The sequence below is a fragment of the Genypterus blacodes genome, unplaced genomic scaffold (assembly GCF_046128005.1).
Source record: "Genypterus blacodes isolate CSIRO-AG114 ecotype Tasmania unplaced genomic scaffold, CSIRO-AGI_Gbla_v1 ptg000007l_1, whole genome shotgun sequence".
Taxonomy (NCBI): Eukaryota; Metazoa; Chordata; class Actinopteri; order Ophidiiformes; family Ophidiidae; genus Genypterus; species Genypterus blacodes.
The window spans coordinates 2237634-2265000 of record NW_027466821.1 but is presented as its reverse complement, the minus strand read 5'-3'; the positions used below and the strand labels follow the sequence as shown (position 1 = coordinate 2265000).

General features: G+C 46.0%; 1 protein-coding gene across 2 annotated transcripts in view; it reads right to left on the bottom strand.

The window, feature by feature from the left end:
* dock4b (dedicator of cytokinesis 4b) overlaps nucleotides 1-27367 on the bottom strand; it is an 85342-nt gene that overhangs the window by 51115 nt on the left and 6860 nt on the right. For both annotated transcript variants that reach the window (XM_076151473.1, XM_076151479.1), the window contains exons 2-7: nucleotides 7886-7969; nucleotides 5370-5410; nucleotides 4935-4990; nucleotides 4719-4815; nucleotides 3968-4116; nucleotides 2390-2474 (exon numbers count right to left, since the gene is read on the bottom strand). In XM_076151473.1, coding sequence (XP_076007588.1) covers nucleotides 2390-2474; nucleotides 3968-4116; nucleotides 4719-4815; nucleotides 4935-4990; nucleotides 5370-5410; nucleotides 7886-7969 — 512 coding nt within the window. The remainder of the gene's footprint in view (nucleotides 1-2389; nucleotides 2475-3967; nucleotides 4117-4718; nucleotides 4816-4934; nucleotides 4991-5369; nucleotides 5411-7885; nucleotides 7970-27367) is intronic.

Genomic DNA, 27367 nt, shown 5'->3' with positions numbered 1-27367 from the left:
GACAGAGACAGACAGAGAGAGACAGAGACAGCATGGTCCAGTGTCTATACACACGGGGGAAGGAAAGGGGGTCAAACTGAGGCCACAGAGGAACCTCCACTATCCCTCCTTTCATCTTCCACTCTGCCATCACAATTTAATCCCCCTTTCATCCCGCTTTGAAGCCCATGAATTAGGAGAGCCAGTGTGACATAAAGGAGAAAGAAAGCAAGAAAGCAAGAAAGCAAGAAAGCAAGAAAGCAAGAAAGACTTGCTTGATAAATGAAGCCCTGGCGGAAATTCTACTACAGTATTTCCGGGAGCGAGGAATGAGCCGTCATCTATCACGGCTGTCTGATCTGCCACTGTTTAACGACTCTGCAGCTCTGGGATCCACACTCTGGCCTGATCCGCTAGCTTTCTACTGAGCTCGGGCCTCCGTGGAACAACTGGAAGTTTGAAGAAGAACGAAGACTTGGAAATAGAGCAGTACCACCCCCGCAATCTATCCCCCAACCCCCCCCCAACCGCTTATCTGGATCTGAGTTGCGGGCTGATATCATCACCAGCCTCCAAGCTCTTCCCTGGGAAATCCTAAGGTGTTCCCGGACCAGATGGGATACATAATCCCCCCTCTGCGTATTCTATGGCTCTACCCAGGGTGGTCTCCTCCAAGTTGGACGAGCACAGAATACTTCCCCCAGGGGACGCGTCTGAGGAGGAATCCTGATGAGATGCAAACTCAGACGTCTCCTTTCAATGTCAATGTCAAGGAGTAGCGGTTCGGATCTGAGCCGCATATGTATTTGAGTTTCATTCAACCTATACGTCCTGGTAAATGCTTCATAAAATACCTCCACTGGTGACTGCAAAATGATGTCTTCTCCTTATCCATCTCCACATCTATCAAGTCTCTCACAGGGCAGATATCACATAACTAGATTTTCTTACTGTAACATCCCTGACACACACACACACACACACACACACATACACACACACACACACACACACACAGAAGCACAATTCAATTCTCACTTCAATTAAGCCACACTGCAGCGACACACTGAGAGACAAAAACAAAGGAGCTGCTCTCATGAACAGATCTCGCCGCAAAAAACCATTCATGTAATTTGGTCTCAGCGTGGTGGTAGATAATACCTGTGTGTGTGTGTGTGTGTGAATGTGTGTGTGCGTGTGTGTGTGTGCTTGCAAGTGTGTGTGCGCATGTAGGTGTTTTTAATGTATTGTGTCCCAATATTGGGGAATTGCAGTCATTTGCTCATTTAGTGCAGCATTAATAAAGGTGTGTTAAGTTTTCATCCTGCTCTGCCCGCCTTTGTTTTGACTAACAAAGGAAGAAACAGATGGATTAAGAGCTTCAATTACCCTTGCGAAGGCCATCACAGAATGTGTGTCTGTGTGTGCACACGCGCGTGGTACAATTTTCACTGCACTGTATCGGAGCAGGGATGCGGTTGCCATGGTAACAGCGGTTGGAGCTTGGAGAAAGCCAGAAGAATAACAAGACGGCGAGTGGCAGGGAAAAGGAAAAAAGAGGGGAGTGTGTGAGGAAAACGCACAAATGTCAATAAGTCTGGGGGATCTTATGAGTTTCTACCACGTGCCAGACGGCTAACATCGGAGAGATGAAATTTTACGCTCTGCTTCGGCGGGAGTTGTTTTATGTGGGGAGGGAAGGTAATGAAATGATCTCTGAAGCGCTGCTGTCATCTTGATGTCAGCTGTGCCAATCGGACATATGGGCAGTAATCCATCGTTTCCCTGCCTTTACTAAAGAATGGAGGCACTCGAAGAAGCTCTCGTCTTCCTCCTGAGTGACCCACATCCTGCTTTTATACCTTGTTGGTTTAACTCAAAGGGACCGCAGAGGTTTAAGATGATGCCGTGGACAGAGAAACTCCAGAAAACACTGACAGCCTTAACTCCTGCTGAGGAGACGTCTCACATGTTTGTGGACTGTGAAGGTTTGGAGGCTGTTTTTATATGACGACAACCCACGACAACCCACCTGAAGTGTCAAACTAGTGTCTCTTTGCACTATGAGAACTTTTCCCCAAGAACTCTAGAAAGTTTTTAAGAACTTTCCTTCATTTCCCTCCAATTACTTGAGCGCCGAAGTACTGGAACTAGCACATCTACTACTGTGGCTCCTGGATAGTTCTGGATTGGTTGTGTTAGATGTCAGCTTTTCCCCTGCCCGATAATGGCGACAACTGCAATTTTTAAATACTCACAAAGAAAGCACCGGCAAAGTTTCAAGCCTTTTGAGGATGCTATGCAGAACTTTGGATGGACAGGGAGGTGCAAGAGTTCCAGTCTATTTATGTGGATGTGGAGATCCAGGGAGACTTTGGAGTCACAAGCTCAGAGCTGAGAGGCCACTCACCAGCCTGTAGAGTTCTGTCACGCTGATTTCATCTGGGTCCACCATGCTGAACTCTCGCCTAGGGACCAGATCCAGGCCAAGTTGTCTGTAACACACACACACACACACACACACACACACACACACACACACACACACACACACACAGGTATCAAATTAAAGCAAGATGGTGAATATCAGAACATATCAACGTTATGGTTCTTTCAGAGATTTGCAGACAAACAAAACATAAAGTGAATTGAGCAACAACACACAGAACAAGCACAGTAACACACACACGCATTCACACATACACAGAGCGGCATTACATAAAAAACTGCTGTCAGGCCACCCATGTCAGTCATCTAAATAAAGTTGACAGTTTGTCCTCCTCTCCAAGGAACAGATGACAGCAAAATGTCTCTCGCATTAGCCTCCCACTGTGCCTGCTGTCCTCTTTATCGTCCTTTCTCCAAGTGCTTCTCGCCATCCTCCTCCTCCTTTACTCTTCATCTCTCTTTTTTTCCATCCATCTAACTCCCTGTGTACTCCTTTTCATTGTTTGCATCCGTATCCTTAAAGGCTTCATTCTCATATCTTCCCCATTCTCCCACCCTCCTTTCAACTTGTTTCTCTCCATCACCACCCACTTCCCTCCTCTTCCTCGTCAAACTCCACCGGGCTGGCCCTCTCTTCAGACCAAAACGGTGCAACGGTGTGTGTTTCCATGTCGACACTAAAATAGACAAGCCTGGTCAACCATATACCACCCCAAAGCAAGAGACTGTCTATTCCCTCCTCATCTCTAGATAAGAGGTGTGTGCATGTGTGTGTGTGTGTGTATGTGTGTGTGTATGTGTATGTGTAGGGGGGGGGGGGGGGGGGGTGGGGGGGGGGGGGGGTAGGGAAATAGGGCAAAGGAGAGTGAAGGGTAAGGAGACAGACAGCGGGAATGAGGACAGAGGAATGTTGGAATGAATAATTTTATTGGCATGGAGGAAGAGGGAGACAGGATGGAGAGAGTGGCGTCTGTCTGACAGGGGCGGGGGGGGGGTACAGAGAGAGGAATGTGTCTGTAGGGGAGATGGATGAAAGCATAGAGAGAGAGAGAGAGAGAGAGAGAGAGAGAGAGAGAGAGAGAGAGAGAGAGAGAGAGAGAGAGACTGCAAGGGAAGAAAAGATGAGTCAGAAAGCTGCGAGATGGCAAGACATACATGAGCCGAAGAGCATTCAGGGCAAGATGATTTAACATGTAATTTATTCATATAATCAGTGTCATTAAATATTTAATTTTCCTATAATAAGCGGATATAGTATATGTGGGAGATCAGTGGGAGATCAGTTCAATCCAATGAAGCTCAATTTGCTATGGGAGCACTTTTCATTAGTCATGACAGAAAAAAATGCAATGTGTAGAGAATTCAAACCCATTCAAGTTCAGTAATCCCTCAAAGTGAATCAACACACGCACACACACACACACACTAGTCAGATGTGTTGTTTTTCTTGTTCAGGGGATTTGTGGTCCGTGTGTTCTCCCCTCATGCAATAACCGGACAGATATTCAGACATAAAGGTCGTCCTCTCTCCTCTACTTACTCGTTGCCCCAGTCCAATCTGGCGGTGATGTGCTGCTTGACGTCCCTCATGCGGTCGTGGGTGAGGTGGCCCACCAGCACCTGCCTTCGAAGGTCCAGGATTTCATTCATCACGTGCCAAAGCCGGTGGAACAAATCCCCCTCATTCTTCTGCGGGAGGAGGAAATGGTGGGAAGAGACAAGAGAGGAAAAGCGGGGATTAAGGACCGGAGGGGAGGAGAAGCCCACAGAACAGACAAGGAGAAATTGAGTCAAATGGAATGAATAGGAGGCAAATAGACGTGAAATACAGATTGAGTTATATTGAGGAAAAGACAGAGATAAAAAAAAAGGGGAACATGTGTAATTGCAATGAGGCACCCGAAACAGCAGTGAGGAAGAGGAGACGGAAAGTCCAAATCAGCGCAGAGAAGGAGGGCGACCCAGAGGAAGCCGGGTAATCAGCACCACTGGAAATGGACTCGTGCAAATGAGCTTCTGTGTCCTGCTGCTTTTTGCCACAAATGTATTCACTTTGATCTACGAGTATTCATCAACTCCGTTTAATCAGCAGCCCAGATAGCTTAATAGGGCACACACACAAAAATCAATCCGTCTAATGAATGTGTGCGGAAAAAAAAAGCTTGGACTGTTTGTGGTATTTGAATTAGCCAAGGCCAAATAAATTCCCTTTGTGAGAAAACTAGAATTGACTAATTTGTTTAGGTGGAGGTTATATGTTTGTGAACATGTGTGTGTGTGTATGAGCTTACCACGTAAAGCTGCTTCCACATGGCACCCCAGTCTCGCAACGTCGACGTCATCTCTGTGATGACCGAGTCTTCCACCGGGATAACTGTCTCAAATTGTCTATAATTTGGAAATACACACACATGTGCAAAAATAAAATAAAACGATAGTATTGATCGATGATGCATTTGATACGGAAATGGAAAAAGAGAGAGGGAGATTGGCCGCTCATTACGTACCCTTTGTTCTTGACGTGGGCATTCTTCAGGTGGATGTAACTGGATGGGAAAATTCCCTTGGGGAAGGAAATAAACAAGTTAATGAGACGCTACCGGTGCCATTCACCTCCGCTGCCATTAACATTTAACCGCTCACACGCCGAGTGACGCACATAATCAATGCAGTGTTAAGTGTGTATGCGGGGTAAGAGAAGATGGAAGCAGAGGGAAGAGGGAGAAGGAGATAAAAGCAAGAAGACCGATAGGATTTAGGAGACAAAGAAAGGGGAGTGTGTGTGTGTGTGTGTGTGTGTGTGTGTGTGTGTGTCTGTGTGTGAAGAATGTAAAACCATAATCCATTTGTTCACACAAGGAATAGGAAAATAAATCATTCTGAATAAACACACACACACACACACACACACACACACACGTTGTCAAAGGAAGTTCCCTCACCTTGATGTTTGGGTTCTTCAGGATGAATCCTCGGTACCAACCTGCACAGAAAAAAACATCTTTTATTTCCACCCTGTTGCTGTGACTTTGACACCTTTTCTGGCTTTCACTGCAGGCAGCACACACATACACACTAGTATTCAGCTTGGAAGTCACAGAGGGTGCTAATGGGTTGTGGAGTTTGTTGTTTGTCCTGCATTGATTTATTTTGTACATTTATATGTGTTCAAAACCAAAACACATTTCAAGGTAGTGGGTTGTGTTTATAGGTGTAATTTTTGCTAATTTTCGGTGTGTTTCAAGAAGCTTTACATCTGTTTAAATCATCCAGGGGACAGGAGGTGCAGAAAAGGGAATACATTGATTAAGAACAAGACTGGGAAGGAGTGTGTGTGTGTGTGTGTGTGTGTGTGTGTGTGTGTGTGTGTGTGTGTGTGTGTGTCTGTGTGTGTGACAGCTGAATGTACCAAGACATTTCATGTTTTTAGTTTTTAGTCCGATCCATGCATGGGCACTGAGACATCACCAAACGGACCAACCAGAACGTTACGCTGACTGCTGGAGAACATGTCGTTACAAAGCGTCCTGTTTTGCAGCGTTTCATGTGACCGCAGACCAAATATCAGCAGACTCTCGGAAGGAAACTATGACACATACAGCTGCAGTGAACTAACGACAGCTAAATGTGAAGAAGCTCCCTGACACACACACACACACACACACACACACACACACACACACACACACACACACACACACACACACACACACACACACACACACACACACACACACACACACACACACACACACAAAATCAGGGCTCAAGCCACATTAGCGAGGGTGAGTGCTTAGGCAAACCCCAACGCTGATAACAACCTAATGCGTTTACATCCCAGGCTTTACTGATGCTCTTTTTCCTAACTGATGGATTTAAGCTCGCTCCAGTATTACAGCCATTGTAATTTGCTTCAGATAAGAGCATTACGCTTAATAACTCAAATGTAAATGTGTGTTTATTACAGCCACTGTTGGGTTTTTACTGAATCTAATGGCTCAGACATTCACTGAGTCATGTGTGTGTCTGCACTGTGCCACACATTTGAGTCATTCACTGTGTGTTGCAGGTCAAACGCAGTGATGGCGAGACAGCGGCAGATGAATAGGATATAACATCCCATTTTGCACTTACATTTACTGTAAATGTAACTCTGTATGTCTATGATGGTCCTTGGTGATCTGGGTTGTTGGATGTCTGGTGGTATTCATTCAGGGTAATTGGCAATAAACCTGCATTCACCAGTTGCTGCCTGATCGTCCCTCTCCTGTTATATCAGAGCCACTGCATTCATTTCAATCGCATGAATGCAGGTAAAAGGAACCCTTCTGTGACTCCCATGTGACCCACAACATCAACTTAGTCCCTCAGAGAATAAATACCAATTTTCCGCCCGCTACTGACTCAGAACTGAAGAATCTACTTGGGTTGAGTGTCAAAACATCTTCAAGACCTTACAGGCATTCCAGTCCTTTGAAGTACCTTGTTACTTCGTCAAGGGAACATAGAGCGAAACACCGCAGCTCAAAAAGTCAAGCCAGTGGGTACCTGCTTGTAAATCAATGACTAAGCTGTGGTGCGTTTGTAGGCGGGCGCTGTATGTCGGTAAAAAAACATCTCTGCTTGTTACGCGCCCGCGTTTAGAAGTGTCAACAGTAACAACATGAAGCAGGGTCGTTAGTCTGCGTCCTCTTCGCCGCCAGCAGCTTGACTCTCAGCTTCCAGCCTGCTTCGCTGCTGGCATGAGTTTGACTTCGATTCTGGGCACAGCACGCCGCTGCCTGGGCTATTGTCTACTTCCTCTGGGCCTTTTACAGCAATATCACATCCTTCTGGCTGGCTGACTGTGCCACTGGCTGACTGTCTATGTGTCTTTCTGTCCCCGGAGAGAGGAATTTAAAAAAAGAAAAAGAAAAAAAAACAGGAAGTGAGACAGAGTGTGTCAAGTGCTCAGGAAGAGGGAGGTGTGTGTTTGTGCATGTGTGTTAAAGTGTCGAAAAGTGTGTGTGTTTCCGATTTTGATGAGGAGGACTTATATACTTATATCGACAGTGAAGGACAAAGAGAGGGAGAGAATGAGAGAGAGAGAGAGAGAGAGAGAGAGAGAGAGAGACAGAGAAAGAGAGAGAGAGAATGAGAGAGAGAGAGAGAGAGACAGAGAGAGAGAGAGAAGGACAAAAACAGACTTGGCGTAAGCAGGAAGGCGAAACTGCAGCCAGCCCGCGCTGCAGGAAACGGTAGCAAACACGACTTTCCACAGGCATTCATCACAATGCTGCTCATTTGGGGTGCACACGGCTCTGTGGGGAACGTGATGCTGACCGAGTGGACGTCCACTGCATCACAGTATGCATCTGCACGTGTGTGTGCTAGAGTCTGTAGCTGTGTTCTCCTTTTCTTTCAGTCCCCGGCTCCCACAGTGCACTTGCACAGTGTGTGTGTTTGTTTGTGCACTTACCTTCACATTTCTCAAGGATCTGCACCGTGTCTCCAATTTCCAGTGGGAGGCCATGCTGGACGGTCCCTCGGAAGCTGGCCAGCACTGGAACACAAAACAGGCACAGCAACGTCAGTTTTCATTTTTGCTCGTTTGCAAAGATGAATAAAAGTGCCAACACACAAAAGCAGAGCCACGCTGGGATACAATGACAAAAATAACACAAAGAGACAAGGAACGATCAGTAATGTGTGAAGGCGACATAAAGCATTAAGCCAAATAATTACACATACAACAGAAAGTGTGAAACATTTCCATTTTTGTGTCACTTTTTTCGGAGCTTTTTCATTTTGCCACAAACTGCTCCCGGGAAATAAACGTATTTACCCGGGTAAAATATTACATTTTGACTTGCCGAACTCCTTCTTATGAATCGGAAACATCCAATTAAAGTTATTTTGCCTCATCGCCCATTCAACACACAACACACAGGGCGGTAAATCATTTCACATCCTGCTGCAAAAGAAGCAGCAGTGGTGCCTTTGAGTCAGTCGGCGGTGTAAGTTATGAGAAACTTTCATTCACTTTGTACATTGTAACAGCTGGTACACATCACTGCACGACTTATTAAAATCTATGTATGAAATCTATTAAACTCTACTTAAATAAGTTACCAGTTTAGTTAAGTCGTTTCTTTAGGCTAATGTTTACTCATTGGATCTCCTGGAATCATTGAGAACTGATTTTAAAGCTTCACACAAGACCTTCTAAGTAGTTTCAGAGACGTTTCAACGGGCTGTTTGTGTTTTTGATCTCTCCTATCAAAACAGATGGGCGGAGGGGTGGATGAGGTTGGGATGGATGAGAGAGGATGGGAGGGTGGAAAGAACAAAATTACCCAACGGAAATTTAACAGATGGGGCGTGCAGGAAGTGGTTGGATATCAAACAGAGGAAGTTCAGAGAGTTCAAAAGATGATATTTCAGGAAGAAAAAGAAAGAAAGAAAGAAAGAAACTCAGATGACCTGCTCACAGCCAACACACACACACACACACACACACACACGACAAGAGAGGGATTCCAGGTACAGCTAACGCATTTATCCATAATTCCATTTCCTCTGACTACAGGGATTGCCCACTGCGCTTGACAGTGAATGCACCTGGAGACTCACATAGATCCAATTTCATAGACTAACACATGTTTGAGCACACTTTAGACACACACACACACACACACACACACACACACACACACACACACACACACACACACACACACACACACACACACACACACACACACACACACACGAGATTTAGCATGTTCTTTGTGATGTGTGTGTATGTGTGTGTGTTAGCTAGTGTCGTTCTGTGTTTTTACGATGGCTCTTGTTAAGTCCTTGTTATTCCCCAAGCTGCAAAGACACAATCTTGAATCTTTACGAGGGATTTGCCAGAAAAGCACATCTGACTTTGTAATTCATGCAGACCAACTGCTTTTGCACACAAACACACACACACACACACACACAGACAGAGGCAATCACAGCAAGCAAACACACTCCCAGAAACTCTTAGTGTGCGCACTGCATGAATTATCCAAGTGACTTTCGCAGCTGCAGTGAGCTAAATTATTCATTTTAGAGTTGCAATTTTTCCGTTGGTGAAGTAAAAGCTTCCCGCCTCTCGACTCACCAACCAGCTGTTGTCTGTCTCTCTGTCTCGCTCTATCTGCCTGTTGTCTGTCTCTCTGTCTCACTCTTTCTGTTGTCTATCTATCACGGCCTGTCTGTCAACTGGCTTGGATGGCTGACCGCCAAATGATGCACTGACGAGACGGGAGAGGCGCTCGCTCTTGAGACAATCGATTTGTTGTCTTGTTCCTTTTCCGAGGATTGTGCGTGTTATCACTCCAGAGAAAAGAGCAAAGAGAACAACATAGAGTGTGAGAGAGAGAGAGAGAGAGAGAAAGCGAGAGAGAGCGATGAGATGCCATTCATGGCTGTTTGACCACACATCTGCCGCAGAGCTCAAAAACAGGCAGCCTAAAAAAGGATGTGATGCCACTGGTGCATGAATGTAATATTGTGGAACAAAATCCAACAAAAGAAGACCTGCTGATGCACAGATATGACATGAAACACACACACACACACACACACACACACACACACACACACACACACACACACACACACACACACACACACACACACACACACACACACACACACACACACACACACACACACACACACACACACATAATGAGAGAGAGAGATGCTCTGATTCTCTGTGACATTGGCCCACTGGGTTGTAGCGAGGACACTGCTATTCTTGAGCACGGACGTTGAGCAAAGACGACAACACGTGAGACGGTGATGATGAAATGGTCAGAATCGGACTTTAGCCTCGTCATATAGATTGAAATACACACATCAGCAGAGAAACACATAGCCGATGCATTTGCCAACACATCCAGTCCAATCCATTTGACGCTGATGCAACGTGTCGTGTGTTTTCCCAACACCAATGTGGCCTCGCTCACCTCCATCACAACACTCCAGAGTGTCACTTTAGGATTCTCTGTTTGCATTGAGGGCATGTGGTGAGTCACGCTCAAGCTCCCCCAAAAGAGAAAACTCAATCTGCATGAAACCTAAGAGTGTGTGACAGCCTGCAAACATGGGATATTTACTCATCACATTTCATTCAGGAGGAAGATACTTGAGTTTGTTTATGTAGTTTGTGTTCGGCTTCTAAACGCCTGAATCACAGCGCAATCAAAGTTTTAGGGTGTATGTAAACACACCAACTACGACAACGTGAGGGTTTAGGTTGCAGTTCCCCGTCTCGATCTCTTGAATACGCTTTCACCAACTGCAGCCTTAATCCCTGTAGATTTGTTCTATAGATGTGTTCTATAGGAGGCAAGTAGATACTGCTGAGTGAATTCAGATCCGCTGCAAAATCCTGCTGGATACTCAGATTAGGCTCACATGCGGTCGACGCTGCCATTTAGAGCCGAGGCGTTTCGACCCAGGAAGTGTTTCGGTCTCTGTCTCCATTTATGTTAACAAGATAAGAAGAGGAAGAAAGAAAGAAGCGCTTACCCTCTGTCTGGGAAACCCTGCAGGTTTTGATGTTTGACCAGCTCTCTGAACTAAAACGCAGGGAAATTGGTCTTAACCTCACTCATATCTATCCTTCCTGAACTCATCACACACATAATCTAATAATAAGTAGTAAGTAATTTGACAGCAGGGCTAATGGTAGTGCTCTACTGACTATTCCTCCTAAAATGTAGCAAAGATATTAGTAAATAAAGATAACAGGATCAGCTGATTGAACAATGTGAATAGGTGTCATCATCGCTTACAAACCCTCTATCATACAAGAGTTAATGTCAACTGTGACAAAAATCCCTTTGTTGTGCAGTCTCTAGTCAAGGTTGCACCATGGTTCAGCGGCAAATAGAGCCATAAGACACACACACACACACACACGACATCACATCACATTACATCACGGCGACTTGCTTAACAAGCGAGACAGACCGTACGAACAGCTATCAGATACAGTAAAGCCCCAGGGGGAAGCCAACAAGTGTCTTTCTGAGGAGTCCCTCTCAGTTGTGTGTGTGTGTGTGCATACTTCATATCTGTACAGTGCCAAACCAAGAGCACAATTCCCCCCCCAAGCATTTTGAATAAACATTCCAACTCAGACCAAAACCAGCTCAACTATGTTTTGTCTCATCCCAAACGCAACACACGCTGGATCCCGGCCTAAAATGAATTCATATCCATGTGCTACACAATGTCAACAAACTGGAATCGTCAAGCTGCCTCAGTGATGCAAGATTAGTCAGGTAATTACTTGCATTTTAAGTTAAGTAGTACATTTACATCATATGAGGTAGAATTTGCCAGATGCTCCTGAAGTGGGAGGTTTGATCAGAATGTATTTGACTTCCTTTTACTATTTCTTGCCTTAATCAGAGTAGAATCAAAGTTTTCATGAGCATGTAAACATACAGGGTGAGTCTACAGATATGGATAACAACACACACACACACACACACACACACACACACACACACACACACACACACACACACACACACACACACACATTCAGCTGTTATACACTGAGCAATACCTGACAGCTGAGATGAGTTCATGTATATTTTCACACACTTCCCAAGCAGAAATACATACAAAGATACACAAGTGTGTGTGGCAGAGCAGTGGCTGCAACTGACAGATTTAGTGTGAGCTCCAGACAGATTAAGGCAGGATGGGTGCACTCGGGTGCGTCCCGCTGGATGAGCTCGGAATTCTGGGAAATGGCGCCATGCATTTTAAAGCAGGAGAACCCACGGGGAGAGGAGCAAAGGGGGACGTGCGATAGCAGCGAGGTTGACGAGGCTTCGAAACAGGGCTCAACTTGGCAGAAACAGACAAACATGCGCATACACACACACACACACATGCGTGCGCATTGAAATGCAGAGGTCTGATAGGCAGCGCGGACAAAAGCCAGGCTGGCGGAATCACCCAGGAGGAACAGCTTTCATTTCACCTTCTCCATTGCCGGTCGCCAGGTTGCTTTCGCTGCCTTTGTGCGTGTGGAGACGCCGACCTCACTCCATCACCAAGCCACTCACAGGCCACAATAACTCTTTGCTCTAATCACAGACGCTTTCACAGCCAAGATGTGTGAGGAATGTTATTACTTTCTTTTGAAATAACTGCGAGACAACCAGCAAAACAGCTTCAGCGTCGGAAAAACGAATCTGGAAACGCACACCGATCCGACCCAGGAGGGAATTCACATCACACAAATTCAGATCACACACACTTGCATTGGGACGAGACGCAAACTGTGCAGGTGAAGCACAAAATGAGGAAGCGTCTGGAAAGTTTCTCCACTCCTGCTGCTTTTCCTGCGACAAGCATCAAACCTGTTCTTAAGCTGCCAATTACTCCCTTTAAAAGGCACAGAGGGCTCTTCACATGACATTTGTTTTCGTTAGTATGCTGACAGGCATTCTTGTCGTCAGCTGGCTTTGTCGGGTATAACATTTTTGCTGACCGATGCGGAAAGTGGTGGCAAACAACTGCTAACAAAAGCAACTGGAACGGCAGAAATCCTAAATGACTCAGATTAAATGCAAATATAGGTCAGTGCGCTAAAGCCACCCAGCGTCACCTCATTCCCAGGCTCTAATCTGTGCGTGTGTGTGTGTGTGTGTGTGTGTGTGTGTGTGTGTGTGTGTGTGTGTGTGTGTGTGTGTGTGTGTGTGTGTGTGTGTGTGTGTGTGTGTGTGTGTGTACGCTTGTGTCTGCGTGCTATTCTGAAGGCAGATAGATAAGCAGGGGTTAGATCGTCTCACTGATGCCGAACCGCGCTGAGATGATTTCTATAATCTTCCGGGAAGGTTTTTTTTATCTCACCTCCAGAAATCTGTCACGTTTGATTTATTCTGTATTATTCATCACAACAAACAATCATTTCTGTTTGTTGTCAAGATTCAGTCCGAGTATACACCCATTGCATATTTGGAAAGGTTACTGGTGTGTGTCGACTCACAATATCTTGGTTAAGAATGATATGGTTTCATAATGTGAGAGTTGCTCCCGGGTCTTGAGGGGCGAGGGAGAAACCTTCAGAGAGGCTTTATGCGCGACAAAACTCTGAAAATTATTGTGAGAAAGATTACATTTTTACTACTCCGGGGCAGAGTTGTAACCATTCAGTCCTCGTTACGCAGTAGGGAAGATGAAAGGAAATTCCCTCATGAGGACTTACACTGAGACGCATAGATCGAGAATAAAGAATAGAACAAAGACCTGGAAAAGCATGACAGATTTCATTTGAAAGCCTGTTGTTTCAACTTGAAACTCCAGTAGGTTGTTAGTTCAGGATGATCGGTAGTAATCCAGAAGTCAAACACAGCGTCAAAGAAAACATAATAAACCGCAAAGGGACGAAGCTTGAAAGGCCTTCAGACCAAAACAATCTAGTCCAGATTCCAGGACACATGTTTGTTGTATAATCACATTATCAGGCATGACTGGACAGAAATAACAGCTAAAAATAAGATATCTTTCTCTGACATTCTCCTTCTGGAGCTGCAGGTTTTCACCGTTGCCTACACACACACTCCTATCCTACAGAGAGTGGAGGAGGAGGAGAGCATTAAAAAAAGTGGAGACGGGGGAAGATGAAGGGATGGAGGACGATGAAGTGAGAAGAGGAGGGACAGAGATGCTGTGCAGAGGTAGAAAGAGAACGCTGCAACTCCCACTGAACGACGATGGGAGTTGAAAGAGAAGATGAGCAAAACGGTTAAAAGAGGGTGTGTGAAGCGAAACCAGCAACGTCTTTCTCTCTCGCTCTCTCTTCGTTTCTCAAACGCTCGCTCACAGCAAAATGGAGGTGTGACTAAGCTTTAGTTGCGCTCTCGGTTCAAATTACGATAAATGATGGAGTTATGCTGCAGTGCGCATACAGGTGTGCGTGTGTCCGCATAAACACACACAACGCTGAGAGGAAATCATCAAAAAGTGTGGATGTGGTCTGAACAAGAGCAAAGTGTAATATACACAGAGACAGAGAGAGAGAGACACACACACACAGATGATTGACTGACTGACATTTTTGAAAAAGTCATAAAACACACACATGGACATGTTTATTTCTCAAGGCCATACAAGCCAAAGAGCAGTAAGGGCAAGATTTTGATGAAAAAAAGATGAAACAGGAAATCTGAGCATTAATCTCACAAATTAGATTGGCCAAAATATCAAACCTATCAAAGTGTGACATTTAGAAAACAACAAAATCACTGCCCAAAGGTGGAGAAAGAGAGAGAGAGAGAGAGAGAGAGAGAGAGAGAGAGAGAGAGAGAGAGAGAGAGAGAGAGAGAGAGAGAGAGAGAGGGAGAATAAATTGAATTATATCTATTTGTTGTTGTTTGTTTATGCCATGAGACAATTGGCATGGGAGACAGGATATGCAATTCTGGAGGGGAAAGAGGGATAGAAAAAGAAAAAGAGGGGAAAAAAGAGGAGACAGACAAGATCAGAGAGGAAGAAGAAGTAAGAGAGATAGAGGGACAGAGAGAGAGAATCAAAGACCAACACGGGAAAGATAAGTAGCTGTCAGCTCGTGTGTGTTTCACTTCACTTTGTTTGGCCGTGTGTGTGTGTCAGCCTGGGGGAGAGAGTAGATGCTCCCGGTAGGCTGTCACACACACACACACACACACACACACACACACACACACACACACACACACACACACACACACACACACACACACACACACACACACACACACACACACACACACACACACACACACACACACACACACACACACGACACAGCCAGTGGAGTGAGGGGTACAGATGAGAGCAGGGAGATAAACACACACACACAAACACATACATTAGTCAAAATGGGTGGAGAGGAAAGAGAGCTGATGCGGTTTGGAATGAGATGTGGTGTTTGAGGGAAATATTCATTTACAAGGACAATGCATTCAATTATTCATCAGCACATCACTTTATGGGTCAGTGAGTCACCGCCATGCACAAACACAGTGTGAGACTTGTAACCACACACACGCACGCTTAGTAAATCTTCCATTTCACACACTTTGATAAGTTGATGATAGATATTTGTTTAAATGTAAGCAGAGTCTGGATGAGTTTGAGTCCGAAAAAGAGGAAGACATAGATTGTGACAGATCAGGTGATGAAGAGGGTGGCACATTTTCAATTCCACGCAATCCCATCATTAAAAACCCAACTCCTCTCCACAGTGCGGTCCGTCTCCGCCGCACCGGGTCACTGACGCTTCCTTCACCTTGTCACAAAGCCTGCGCAGTGCGGCCGGACACGGGGACTGATGACAGATAAATGACTTGATAACAAGAGAAGCTGATGTTGGCAAAAGATGATACTGGAATCCATTGTCAGCAGGAAAGGGCTCACTTGTGTATGGGAGACATAAAGGCTGATGAGGATGTGTGAAATCTGCATCCAATATGCATCCAATTATACAACAGATATTGGCTTTGTGAGACAAGGGCAACTGGACCATCTGAGAATAGCTCTTAAAGTCGATATACACCCAGAAAAGGAGTACTTATGTCTCCAAATGATACAAACTGGACGGACAAAAAGGACAGAAGTCTCATTAGAGCGTATACCACCTGCTTTTAACCCTCAAGCTATCAGGATAATGAATACCATCTGAATATGGAACATACACATACAGTATATGCACACATGCATGCACAGATGGACTCATTTATCAAATTAGCTGTGTATACATTTGATCTATGTTATGTAAGCTGTGCACACTGAGTGAAAACAGGCTTCTCTCTTTTAAAGGGCCTGCTGAGCTGGGAACACAACAGGCCGAATGTTGGCCAAAACACTCCCGCGACTCGTACTTCACGGCTTTGTTTAGCCGGTTTAGTGTTAAGGAAGTCAAATGGAGCGTTCAGGGCCGATCAGAGTCCAGTTTCCTGTTGGTTTCACCACACGTACGACACGTATGCCGTGACAACAAGGAGAAACTGACTGACCAAGCAAATCCCTTCCAGATTGATGGTTTTCAGTTTGAGTTGGTTCATAGAGTGTTTTAAACACAGAGCACGATGTGAAGTGTGCACTCAGAGCACAGCTGAACCATACTTTCATTTTGTACACCGACTGTGCTAATGCGTCGGTGCCAAACAATTTGATTCCATCATATCACAGATGACAGCTGGTGCTTATCACCTCATTAAAAATATTTCTACAACGCAGTCTGATTAAAAAACATGTTGCCCCCCCCCCCCCCCACCCTCCCCCCATGCTGCATCCCTGCATGGCACCCAGAATATCGCCGGCATGCGGTCACAATGACACACAGATGCATGCATGTTGTTAGCTGGTACAGTGAGGGAGGGAGGGGGGAGGGGTGTGTGTGTTAGCCTGACATCTCTGAATCTCCACTGAGCCATGAACCAACAACCATATGGAGACTTTCCTGGTAATGAAGCCCAGTCGGATAGTTGCACGACAGTAGCCTGAGAAAAACCCTCGCGCCACTTACTCCTTTTATCGTGCGCAGATGCACGCCGACTTGCACAGTGATTAGTTGATTAGTTGTTATGGCAACATGCTGGGCAACATCCCCGCCGCACTCTCGATTGTAGGGTCGGAGCCATGACGCAAAAGCCGCAAGAATTTGAAATAACACACACACACACACACACACACACACACACACACACACACACACACACACACACACACACACACACACACACACACACACACACACACACACACACACACACACACACACACACACTCAAACTCACTATCCATGTCCATGTTTCAAGGCACTACAGAGCAGTACATACACACACACACACACACTGTTGTGTTTACTGGGTAATTCTATCATGATGCCTGACATGATAATACAGCATAAAGGGGCAGTAATGCTGCGCGGCCCCCAGGGTATAGCGGGTTTGTTGTAGTGGCAATGTGAAAATGAAAAGCAAGCACATTTGCATTTTACCATTTCATTTTCTCCTGCTGGGAATACACACAGATACACACACACGTACATCTTAGCATCGCTGTGTGTTTGTATTGTTCACGACTTCATGCCAGCAGTAGCTAAACAAGCTTAAACAAGAGGCTGTGTTAATACTCTCCCTATGGGCGGGCATGCTTGCCTCACTGCCTCATCTGATAACCACCACACACACACACACACTCACTCACATGGGGGGGAGATGGACAGAAGCAGGGGGGGGGGGGGGGGGCTCACATGGGAGTGGGGAATGGCGAGGTCGATCAACAGGATTGATGGAAAGAAGAGGAGAAATGAAGGAAGATAGGAAAAAAACGAGTTTCTGCTGAATGGTTTCATAGCAAACTCAGGTGACGGTAAAGAGGCTATAAGTGAGGAAGAGATGAAGGTGAAGGTGAGAAGAGTGGGAGAAACAACAGATGAAGGGAGGAGCCGTAAAGATGAAGGGCGGTGGCGGTGAACCAAGGGGTCATGATTGACTTTCACCTCGGTCGCCATTTTCATCTCATTACCACGCTGGTCATAAGTCTTCGCTCTATGGCGCGCTTGTCAATGAGACGAGGACACTGTTACTCTGATGCCATTAGGAAGATTAGGATCACTGAAGATGGAGTAACGGATGTGGAGAAGAAGGGAGAGAATTTAGTAGATGAGACAAAAATCCCAACAGAGTCACCATTCTGACATCTCCTCTACTTCCTACCCAGGCCTTCACTGAGCTCTATCCTCCCCTGAGCAGTTAAAACAAAGGTCTTAGTGACGAGCAGAGGCAGACAGTGTGCGTGTGCGAGAGAGAGATAGAGCGGCGAAGGATCAGTGTGTGATTGGAGTCGGCGGGGAGTGTATGAAAAGCACCAGAGCGGGCGAGAGGAGCACCAGTGTCAGCCGCCTCCACTTGGTTCAAGATGTTAGATGTGGGCTCAGATTCGCTGCATGGGCCCACAAGTGACTGACGGAAGCACGCATGGATCCACTAAACAGGAATAGTGCTTGTGTGTGTGTGTGTGTGTGAAAGAGTAAAGCTAAAAAGCACACACAGAGACAGACGGTGATTGCCTCAGAGCGCAACCAGGGCTATTGAAATCGCTTCACAGGAAGTGGAAGTCAGCGTGCACCAATACCGAAAAGCCCCCCCCCCCGCCACACACACACACTTGAGTATGCACATACACAGTGGCAACACTCAAGGACACACAGATGGCAGGTGCTACACAAACACAAGCCACTGGAGCATACCTTATTATTAACTAAGCCAGCCTGCCAGCTAGCTGGTCAGCGCCGCACAATGGGAAACCAATCTGCACTTCTGAACGTGTCGGCGCCCCTCGACGCCAAGAAGCGACAGTGGAGCTAACAGCTTAAACAGGAACGCTGCGACGCGTCCAGTTGAAAGAAACGCAAAGGCAAAAAGAGTGGAAGCAAAGAAATGGAGGTTTTGGTATTTGGTCAGTGTCTGGAAACGAAATCCAAGCATTGCAGAGTACATTGTGTTATAGATCTCATATGATCAGTGAAGAATATGTATATATATTTATAATATACAGTAGAGAGGAAATGAAAAATCGAATAAACTAATATCCTTCCACAAAACCCCTTATCATAAAACCGCACAGCCAGAGAAGCGTGTTGTGTTTTTATGCGTGATAATGTTTTGTTTCGGAGGAGAAATCAAAGAGAGTGAGCACAGCAAAAGTAAATTAAAAAACTAAATCACTGTTGCTGCCTGTAGGAGTTCTGAAGACAACTTGGATTCGCTGTTCGTCGCTCATTCCAGTAGCTTTGAGTCGATAACGAGTAGTAAACCGGGCGGGTTGCTGGAGTCGCGCGGTGTGAACGACTCTCCAAGGATAAATATGGGATAGGAACCACCAAAGATGCACGTTTCTCCTGCTTTAGTATTAGATAACTCATTTGCCAAGAGTAATAATAATGAATAGAGTTTCTGACAATGTAAAGACGCAGTATACAAAGCTGACAATTCTGCTTTACACACACAGAAGCTGGGTATTATTGCGTTACGTAGATATAGATTACAGACAATGCCACATAGCAGTAGCTCAATATTTCTGCGCTGGCAAATATAATGGAATTTAAGACGTTCTAATGGTCTCCACCAGCACAATATGTATTCATGAGCTCTGACAGCTCACTTAATAGGCTTTAGGCTGTCGTGTCTGGTTGTGTTTGTGTCTTTTCCTTGTTATAAATTGCACATTGTTGCCCGTTCATTCCATGGTTTACAGTTTGGCATGCATCGCAGTGTGCAATATGCTACCCATGCACCATGACAGCCTTAAACCAAAGAGCCATGTACAGTACACACACACACACACACACACGGGGCACAGTGATTAATCGTGTGCAGGAGCAGAAGTTTTTGTCATCTTCCACTCGGCCTTCCAAGCTTAGCCATGTAGAAAGACCAGATGGGGGCCGTTTAACGTGGACAATGGAGGTGAACCAAATATGAAAAGAGAGGATGGAGGATGGAAGAGCGAACCAAGAAATGTGACGAGTCCAGATCTCCTGGAGCCTCAGAATGAAAATGTGTTTTTCACGTAACATGTGCTCTGCTTTCCATAAGCCACAAGATCGCAAGAAATGGAGAATGAATAAGTGTGTTATGTGTGTGTGTGTGTGTGTGTGTGTGTGTGTGTGTGTGTGTGTGTGTGTGTGTGTGTGTGTGTGTGTGTGTGTGTTATGTGTGTGTGTGTGTGCGCGCGCGCGTGCGCGTGTCTATCTTGGCAGTGATTCTCAATCTTTCCTATGAAAAGTGGCGCGTACACTCAAACACTACGTTTGTGGGTATGAGGGTTGGATTCTGCGGCCTGATGGCATTCCAGCGCTACCAGCATCTGCTTTAGCTTAGATATCAATAATGAATGTCCAACACACACACATTTCTGGATTTGTAGTATTAACGCTGCAGACCAGTGAAGCAAATCTGACAATGCGGATATGTAGGATCCTACTGCCAAAACTGCACGTAACCCTCTCACCTACAGGCAGGGCGTGTGTGTGTGTGTATTGGTGCAGTCATTTGTAACATTGTGTTGATGAAGGAAATGGGTTTCCTTCCGTTTTAAGTGTTTCAGTCAGCTTGTGCGGCGCAAAGCGGGGACTCGTTTCTCTAATTCACTCTCATTTTCCTCCCGAGCCTCTGTATATTACAGCAAAACAGCCAAATTACTTATATAAACAAGGGTGGGCGGCTGGCTGCACCATTTACTTCTTCCTCCTCTATAATGACCCGCTCTGTTCTGCTCTGCACTCCACTGCGCTGTCCGTTTGAATGTATGGCCTGTGTGTGTGTTTGTGAGTGCACGTGGTCAAGCATTCCTTTGGGGCAAGGGGGGGGGGGGGGCTTCAGCTGTCGGCAGGGGCTATTTTCCTGTGTCCTGCATGCCATTGGTGGATCAAGGAGGATTATTCCTGGGGTTGAAACACTTCGGATGCCGAGAGATGGAGAGAGAGTGTGACTAAGAGGGAAAAAAATATAGAGATAGAGAGAGCCGGAGAACCGCTGCTGGTTTTGGGAGAGCTTCTTCCAGGAATCGAACTCGGGCAAGTGGGCCCGCGGAATGAGGAGCTCTGTTTGTCAAAGCAAACCGCATAGGGAGCCACACGGCCAAGAGCTACAGCAGAGAGAGAGAGAGAGAGAGAGAGAGAGAGAGAGAGAGAGAGAGAGAGAGAAGCGTGGAGCACAGCCATCACTCACACCGTAAAAATAATTAACCGCCACTCACACACACAGACACAGACACAAACACACTCTGTCAGTATCCCTGGTGTCCATTTTGAGTTCTTGCTGCATCTTGAGGAGTGTCTTTGCGTTTTGTTCCTAATCCCGGCCATTACGGAGTGAACACAGCGCGGAGAGTGAAGCAGATCCTCTCCAATTTGGTTGGTAATAGCTCCTGTGCACCTTCCCCTCCTCTCTGTCTCAAAGGGGGCCCACAATTCCTCTACACCTCCTCGGGATTAAATTGTGAGGGAAACGGAGACGAAGCTGTGGCCAAATATAAACCAAAACAAAGGGAGGCAAACGCATATGAGGACAGTGAGAGATGGAGTGTGTCAAAGTGATGGCTCAGGTCCACACACATGAAATCAATAGTGTGTAGTAAGAAAGTTGGATGGGGGGGTGTGAAAAAAATGTCCCAGTTTCCCCATTTAGGTCGTCAGCAGCAGTGGCACTCACGAAAGCTGTCTGTAATTAAATAAAACTAGTTAAAAAAGTCTGCAGGAGCCCTGAACTTGAGGAAGGGAGGGTGGGGGGGGCTAGAGTGATTAATCTCATCTTTGTTTTTCTCCTCCCACAGTTGCGAGCGAACACATTACACAAAGTGGAGAGGTAGCCTCATTTGTGTGCCCGTTCAATGCTCGGCGCTCCCTTGGGGGGGGAGGAGAGAGTATAAAGATTCTAATGAGGTAACGGGGGGTGGGGGGTGATTCCTGAAAGCAAAACAGATAGACAGAGACGTGCCGGGACGCCGCTCTGCCAGCCTTGGAAGAGAAACTCCATGTGGACCACCAATTGACAGCCCATCAACCATCGCATTCTGCCCGCCTCTCCTCTGCTCCCCTCCCCATGTTCATACGCGGTCATCCTTGAACGTGAGTCTGTGGGTGTACATGTTTACACACATAAGCGCGTACATTAGGGATGCGCTTATACTATATATAAGCAGTTTACCGGTCTGTTTCCCTCTTAAAAGGTTCACCCGAATCACCAGGGAGACTGCACGTGCTTTAAGTAGGAAGCCTCATCGCATAACGACTTAAATAAACCTACAGTTGTTCCAATTTCAAGCCTAGTTTGTTTGTACAGCCTCGGGCCCGCAACAGTAACAGTTCCCAAAAAAAATCTCCCAAAAAGCACGTCGGGATAACACTAACATTCACAACTAACATTCCAGCGAGATATTCCAGGATTCATGTTGAAAAAGCCTGTAATTTAATCATGTTCTCCTCCAACCCAAACACGTAACATTATACACTATAACATGAACTGTTCCGTCGGATGGACAAAGCTCTGCACCACTCCCAAAAAAGCTTAAACAATCAAAGGTTTTAAGTTATAGATTTTAACAGAGTTAGGGCCAAGGTCGGGGTAATGGAGTGTCAATTAGCATAGAGTGGAATGGATTCATGGAAAGCCTGGCAGACACGATCCGGGGTGAGAAAGGTCATGTCTCATGTAAAGTCAGCTCAGGTTGTACATTATGACACACACAAAAGGGCGATGAAGTCGATACTGGACTCAAATTTCTAGCTGATTGTGTAACTTCCAATACTCCTGTAATCTTAAACTCTAATAAATACTCAATTGGTTTAAGGTGGAACAAGTGAGAAATGCTTATAATTCTCAGAAAAGTGCATACAGCCATCGGGATCAGTGAATGATTGTACTTACGTCGTCACCTTAGACACATTAGCTTATATGCTCACATATGTGTGTGTCAAACCTGCTTTGTCACCCAGTTTGTGTTCCTGGATGAGAGTGATGGTGAGGTAACTGGTGCATTAGGGCAGCCTGTGTGTGTAGAGGATTATGGCAGCAGTCTAGATGAGAGCCAGGGGGGGCTTATGGGTGATGCCTGGAAACATTCCCCTACAAATCAATGGCCTGATTAACAAGTTGACTCCATCGCCGCCTTTACCGTACCAATACGTGGAGTCAATACACGCTGGCAGAGACCCACCCATGTTATGCTAAGCCGTTCACTTATAGAGGCTTACTGGAGCCCAGATTAACTGCGTTTACACTGCTGCCTTCTTTTTCTGCAACTGCAACAGCAGCATCAGCAGCAGCCGCGCTCGAACATATGTCACATGCGTGTGCAGCGCCGCATGCTCCATTTGCGCGTCAGTATTTTTAGCATCCCCACACTCATTATGTCAACGCTGGTGCGAGCAGACGGTCCAGGCTAAGCCGAGCTGAAGTGAGCTGAGAAACAGGAGACAGGAAGGAAAAGACAATGCAAGGTTTCTGCTTCCGCTCGGGCATCTGCTGGTGTACGCACGCCACCAACATGCATGCTGGCTGTGAAGAATGCGTTTTTCTTTTGACTACCCCAATTAAGTTTATTTTTAAGGGTGACGGAAAACAAACCCGCTTGGTCACGGTGCTGTAGCCACGTGCCTGGGGGGGGGGGGGAGTCGGGGCGGGCTGCTGCGTCAACATCAAGAGAATAAGATTCACGTTTCAAAGAGCGACGTAGCACATCACTGCGCACAGAAACAGACACAAATGGCAGATGTTAGCATATCCCTTTCCCCACTCTTTCAAGTGCAACTAATGAAACAAACATGAAAGCATCAGCCTTCAAAAGGGAAAAATCCTCCCAGAGCGAAAGATGATACGGCACCTTTTGATTACCGCTAAGGTCGAAGTGGTGCAGAGGACAGGTGATTAGGCCAAAGATGAATAGCCAGGATACAAAAACGGAAATCCGTTATTGATCCATTATCAGAAGCAACTGTCCTATAGGCAAACACCCCCGGTGCAGCTTTTGAACGTTCCCATCCCCTTGGGAATGAAACGGAAACCACCACAATCTTAATATACACACACACACACACGTCACTTGAGAAAACAGTTCTATTACAATAAATGGTGGGCGGTTGCTAAATGGCACTAAAGCAGCTGTACAATTTCCATGGCAGTTTTTTATTTATTTATTTATTTTTTTTGCATATTCCATCCAACCCCCAGCACAGCAGAGTGCTTGCAGGCAAATAATAGACCCTGGCCTCTCCTGGTATGAGAACAATTCCCTGGGAAGGAAGCTGGTATGATCGTGCTTTGTGTTGTTTACATTGATAGCAAACATACATGCAGGAAATCCTCACCCCTATCAGACACCAAAGTGCCCTCTGCCCTCACCCACACCCAATGCTTTTACTTCCGTACATATAAGAAGGCTCCATGCCTTAAAGGGGGCGGGGGTTTCCATTGCATTTTCCCCTCTCGCCCACACAAAGAGGATCCATTTCAGCTGTTTTTAGTGGTCCCACTCTCCACTTTCCCATTTTAGCCCTTTCGTCTCTCTCCCCCGAGTGTATGATTCGCCGAAAATAATGACACCAGGTGGGAGCTTTCAGAGAGAGGTTAGGCTTGTGGCAAATGGGCACTTCATGTCCACCCCGCCGTGATTTTGGAAGTTGTGTATTTTCCGGTTCATAGCAGGGGAGGGGGGGAGCGAACTGCCAAGAATGACCCTGTTGCCTGGATTTGGTGCTTTGTTGCTGTTGCTTGTTGATTTATTTGTGAGAAGGTGCAATTACAAAGACGTAACGTTAACAGTGGAACACATAAATTGTCAGGCCCACTCTTGTCTCTTTTTAATGACAGCCGAAGAAACACCCTGAGTAATGAATCAACAGAAGGAATCCTCTGTGCCGCTTCCAGAAAAAGGAGCACAAACAAAAGGAAATCAACCCTACAATACACTGCGATGCCAAACTTGGGTGTTTACTGGAGGAATCCTGAAAAGGCCCTATTCAATCAAGGATGAGAGGCAGGAAGCAGGAGGACACTTGGTCTTCTCCACTCCCCCCTGCACAAACAAAACTTTGCATGATCCAACATCTCTGATGCTTTAGCACTTATTAATGCCGGAGTGCAAGAGTTTAACGAATAAATCGGTTTCTGCCTCCGCTTGTTTGGAGGCGTTCCTTTTAGCTGGATAAACAAAGGGAACAGGATCGGTCCCTGAAGAGACGTTAGGTTTAAAAGCAGAGGGAAGACCAGAAGTGAATCGGGTCGCAGTTGGAGGTTGTGTCAACCTGATGAATTAAACAGACTCTCCGAGGCAGTAGAACTGTGCTGCACCCACACAATGACTTCCGGAATTCAGTTCAGTGAACAGCAGTTTGAAAGAAATCATATTGTGGCGCATTGTCGCATAGCGTATAGTTCCTTTCGTTTCAAGTTTTCTGTCCTCGGTTCCCCTGCTTTTCAAATCAAAATCTAAATGAAGAAAAATACTGCTGACACATGCAGCGCACATGTGCTATAGCTAACTATTTGAAAGTGAAAACATTTCAATCAGCTGGGCAGTCTTGCGTGATAGAAATCAATTGCAATCACCCTGAACGCTCCAATCTCTTCAAAGATTGAAAACTAAAAAAAGGAGCCATGACGAAGCAAGCGAGGTGCGAGCAGCAGTGCGCTGCAATGAAAAGCTCTTTTGAAAGACAACCTGACATTCAACTGGCTTTTCTGTGCGCGGGCAGACAGGAAGTGAAGGGGGCTGACAGAGGAAGCGTGAGGAGCGACGGGGCGGCGAGCCAGCAACCCGCCAGCTCGCATTCAGGCAGGTTGGCAAGGCGAAGCCAGGCCAGCATTACCAGGCGAAAGCAGGAAATGGGTCACTCGCAAAGACACACACGTAATTTCAACGAGACAAAGGAGTGATAAATGCGCTGATATAGTAGACATGCCCGCACGCACACACACACGCACGCACATACACACACACACAGGTAATAAGACAGCCCACAGCAACCAAGGTCAGAATGGCTGCCTGGAATCAGCCAGACAGCAGCTGATCCTCCCTGTGTGATCTTTATAGAGACGGAGTGATGGAGACAGGAAAACAGCACAGTTAAAGAAAGAGAGAGGGTCCTAAACTAATCAATGTCACTGCAGCAGCTCTCCAGCTCTGGGTCAATACACTCCAAACACAGTCTACCTGTGGTGCGCGCACGTGTGTGTGTGTGTGTGTGCCTAACTGCAGATTCAATACCATCAAGATTGTACCTAAAACATGCAGGAATTTCTTGTAGGAACTGTAGGAGCAATTTTCCCTCAATTCGCACGAAGGAACCAGGAATTGTGGGCCAATACTTACAACTTTGTAGTAGCTCTGTCTACAGGGTAGGGAACTCTTCTCCTGAGTTAGACAAAGCTCGGAATTACTAGTATTGCTAAGAAAAAACATTTTGGATAAAACGCCACGGCAATGACCCAGGTTTGCTCCCTGGTAGCAGGAACTCCAGCTTGGTTCTGCGTGCCGTTCAGAGAAGTCCAAGGAATCTCTTCTCACTGCACCAACTGCCCCTACTTGTGGGCCTTGGCACCTGCGTGGAGGAGGGCAGGATCTGGGTATTGCGTTAAGTAGAAGAGTGAAAGCGCCTAATGCGAATGTTGAAAATATGGAGAGCCTGAAAAAAAGCAGGGCCCACAAATGATTCACGCTGCCACTGTGTAGAGACAGAAGTAATTCACAGTGTAAAGGTCAGGGAAACTTATTGCCACACGAAAGCAGACTGATAAGAAAACACTGATATAAAAGATACAGAGGTTGTAAAAGGATAAGGAAACAAGCACTAAACCCAGGGAAACACCAAAAACACTGTCAGTCTGCTTTTCAAGATGATGAACCAGAGTCTGTGCAGTCTGGTATCAATTTCAATACTTTCAACTTCAACATGAACAACCTATAACCTTTCACAAAAGTACACTTCAATGATTTTGAAACTCATTTTAGAATGATGCGTTGCCAAAGGGGAGCAGAGTAAGTGGCACAACAAAGAGAATCGGTCGCCGCAGCCCGATGCTAAAGCCTGTGGGGCATCTGTAGCGCTTCATCATCTTCAGACTTTCACTCCACCGAGGCTGCTGCAAACACACACTGTCTCACACACACTGACACACACACACACACACGCATGCATACACTGGCAGGCAAAAGCATAGACAGAGAGATAAAGGCATAGGCATGAAGCCACAAACAACCACTATCTACTCGCTTATGCAACCTTTGACACATACACACACACAGACATCGATACACACCGGATTGCGCAGCAGTAAACACACAAACACAAACAGTATCTGGGGAAATCTGGGACAGGTGAGGGTGGATCCAGAGGGGTGGGGGG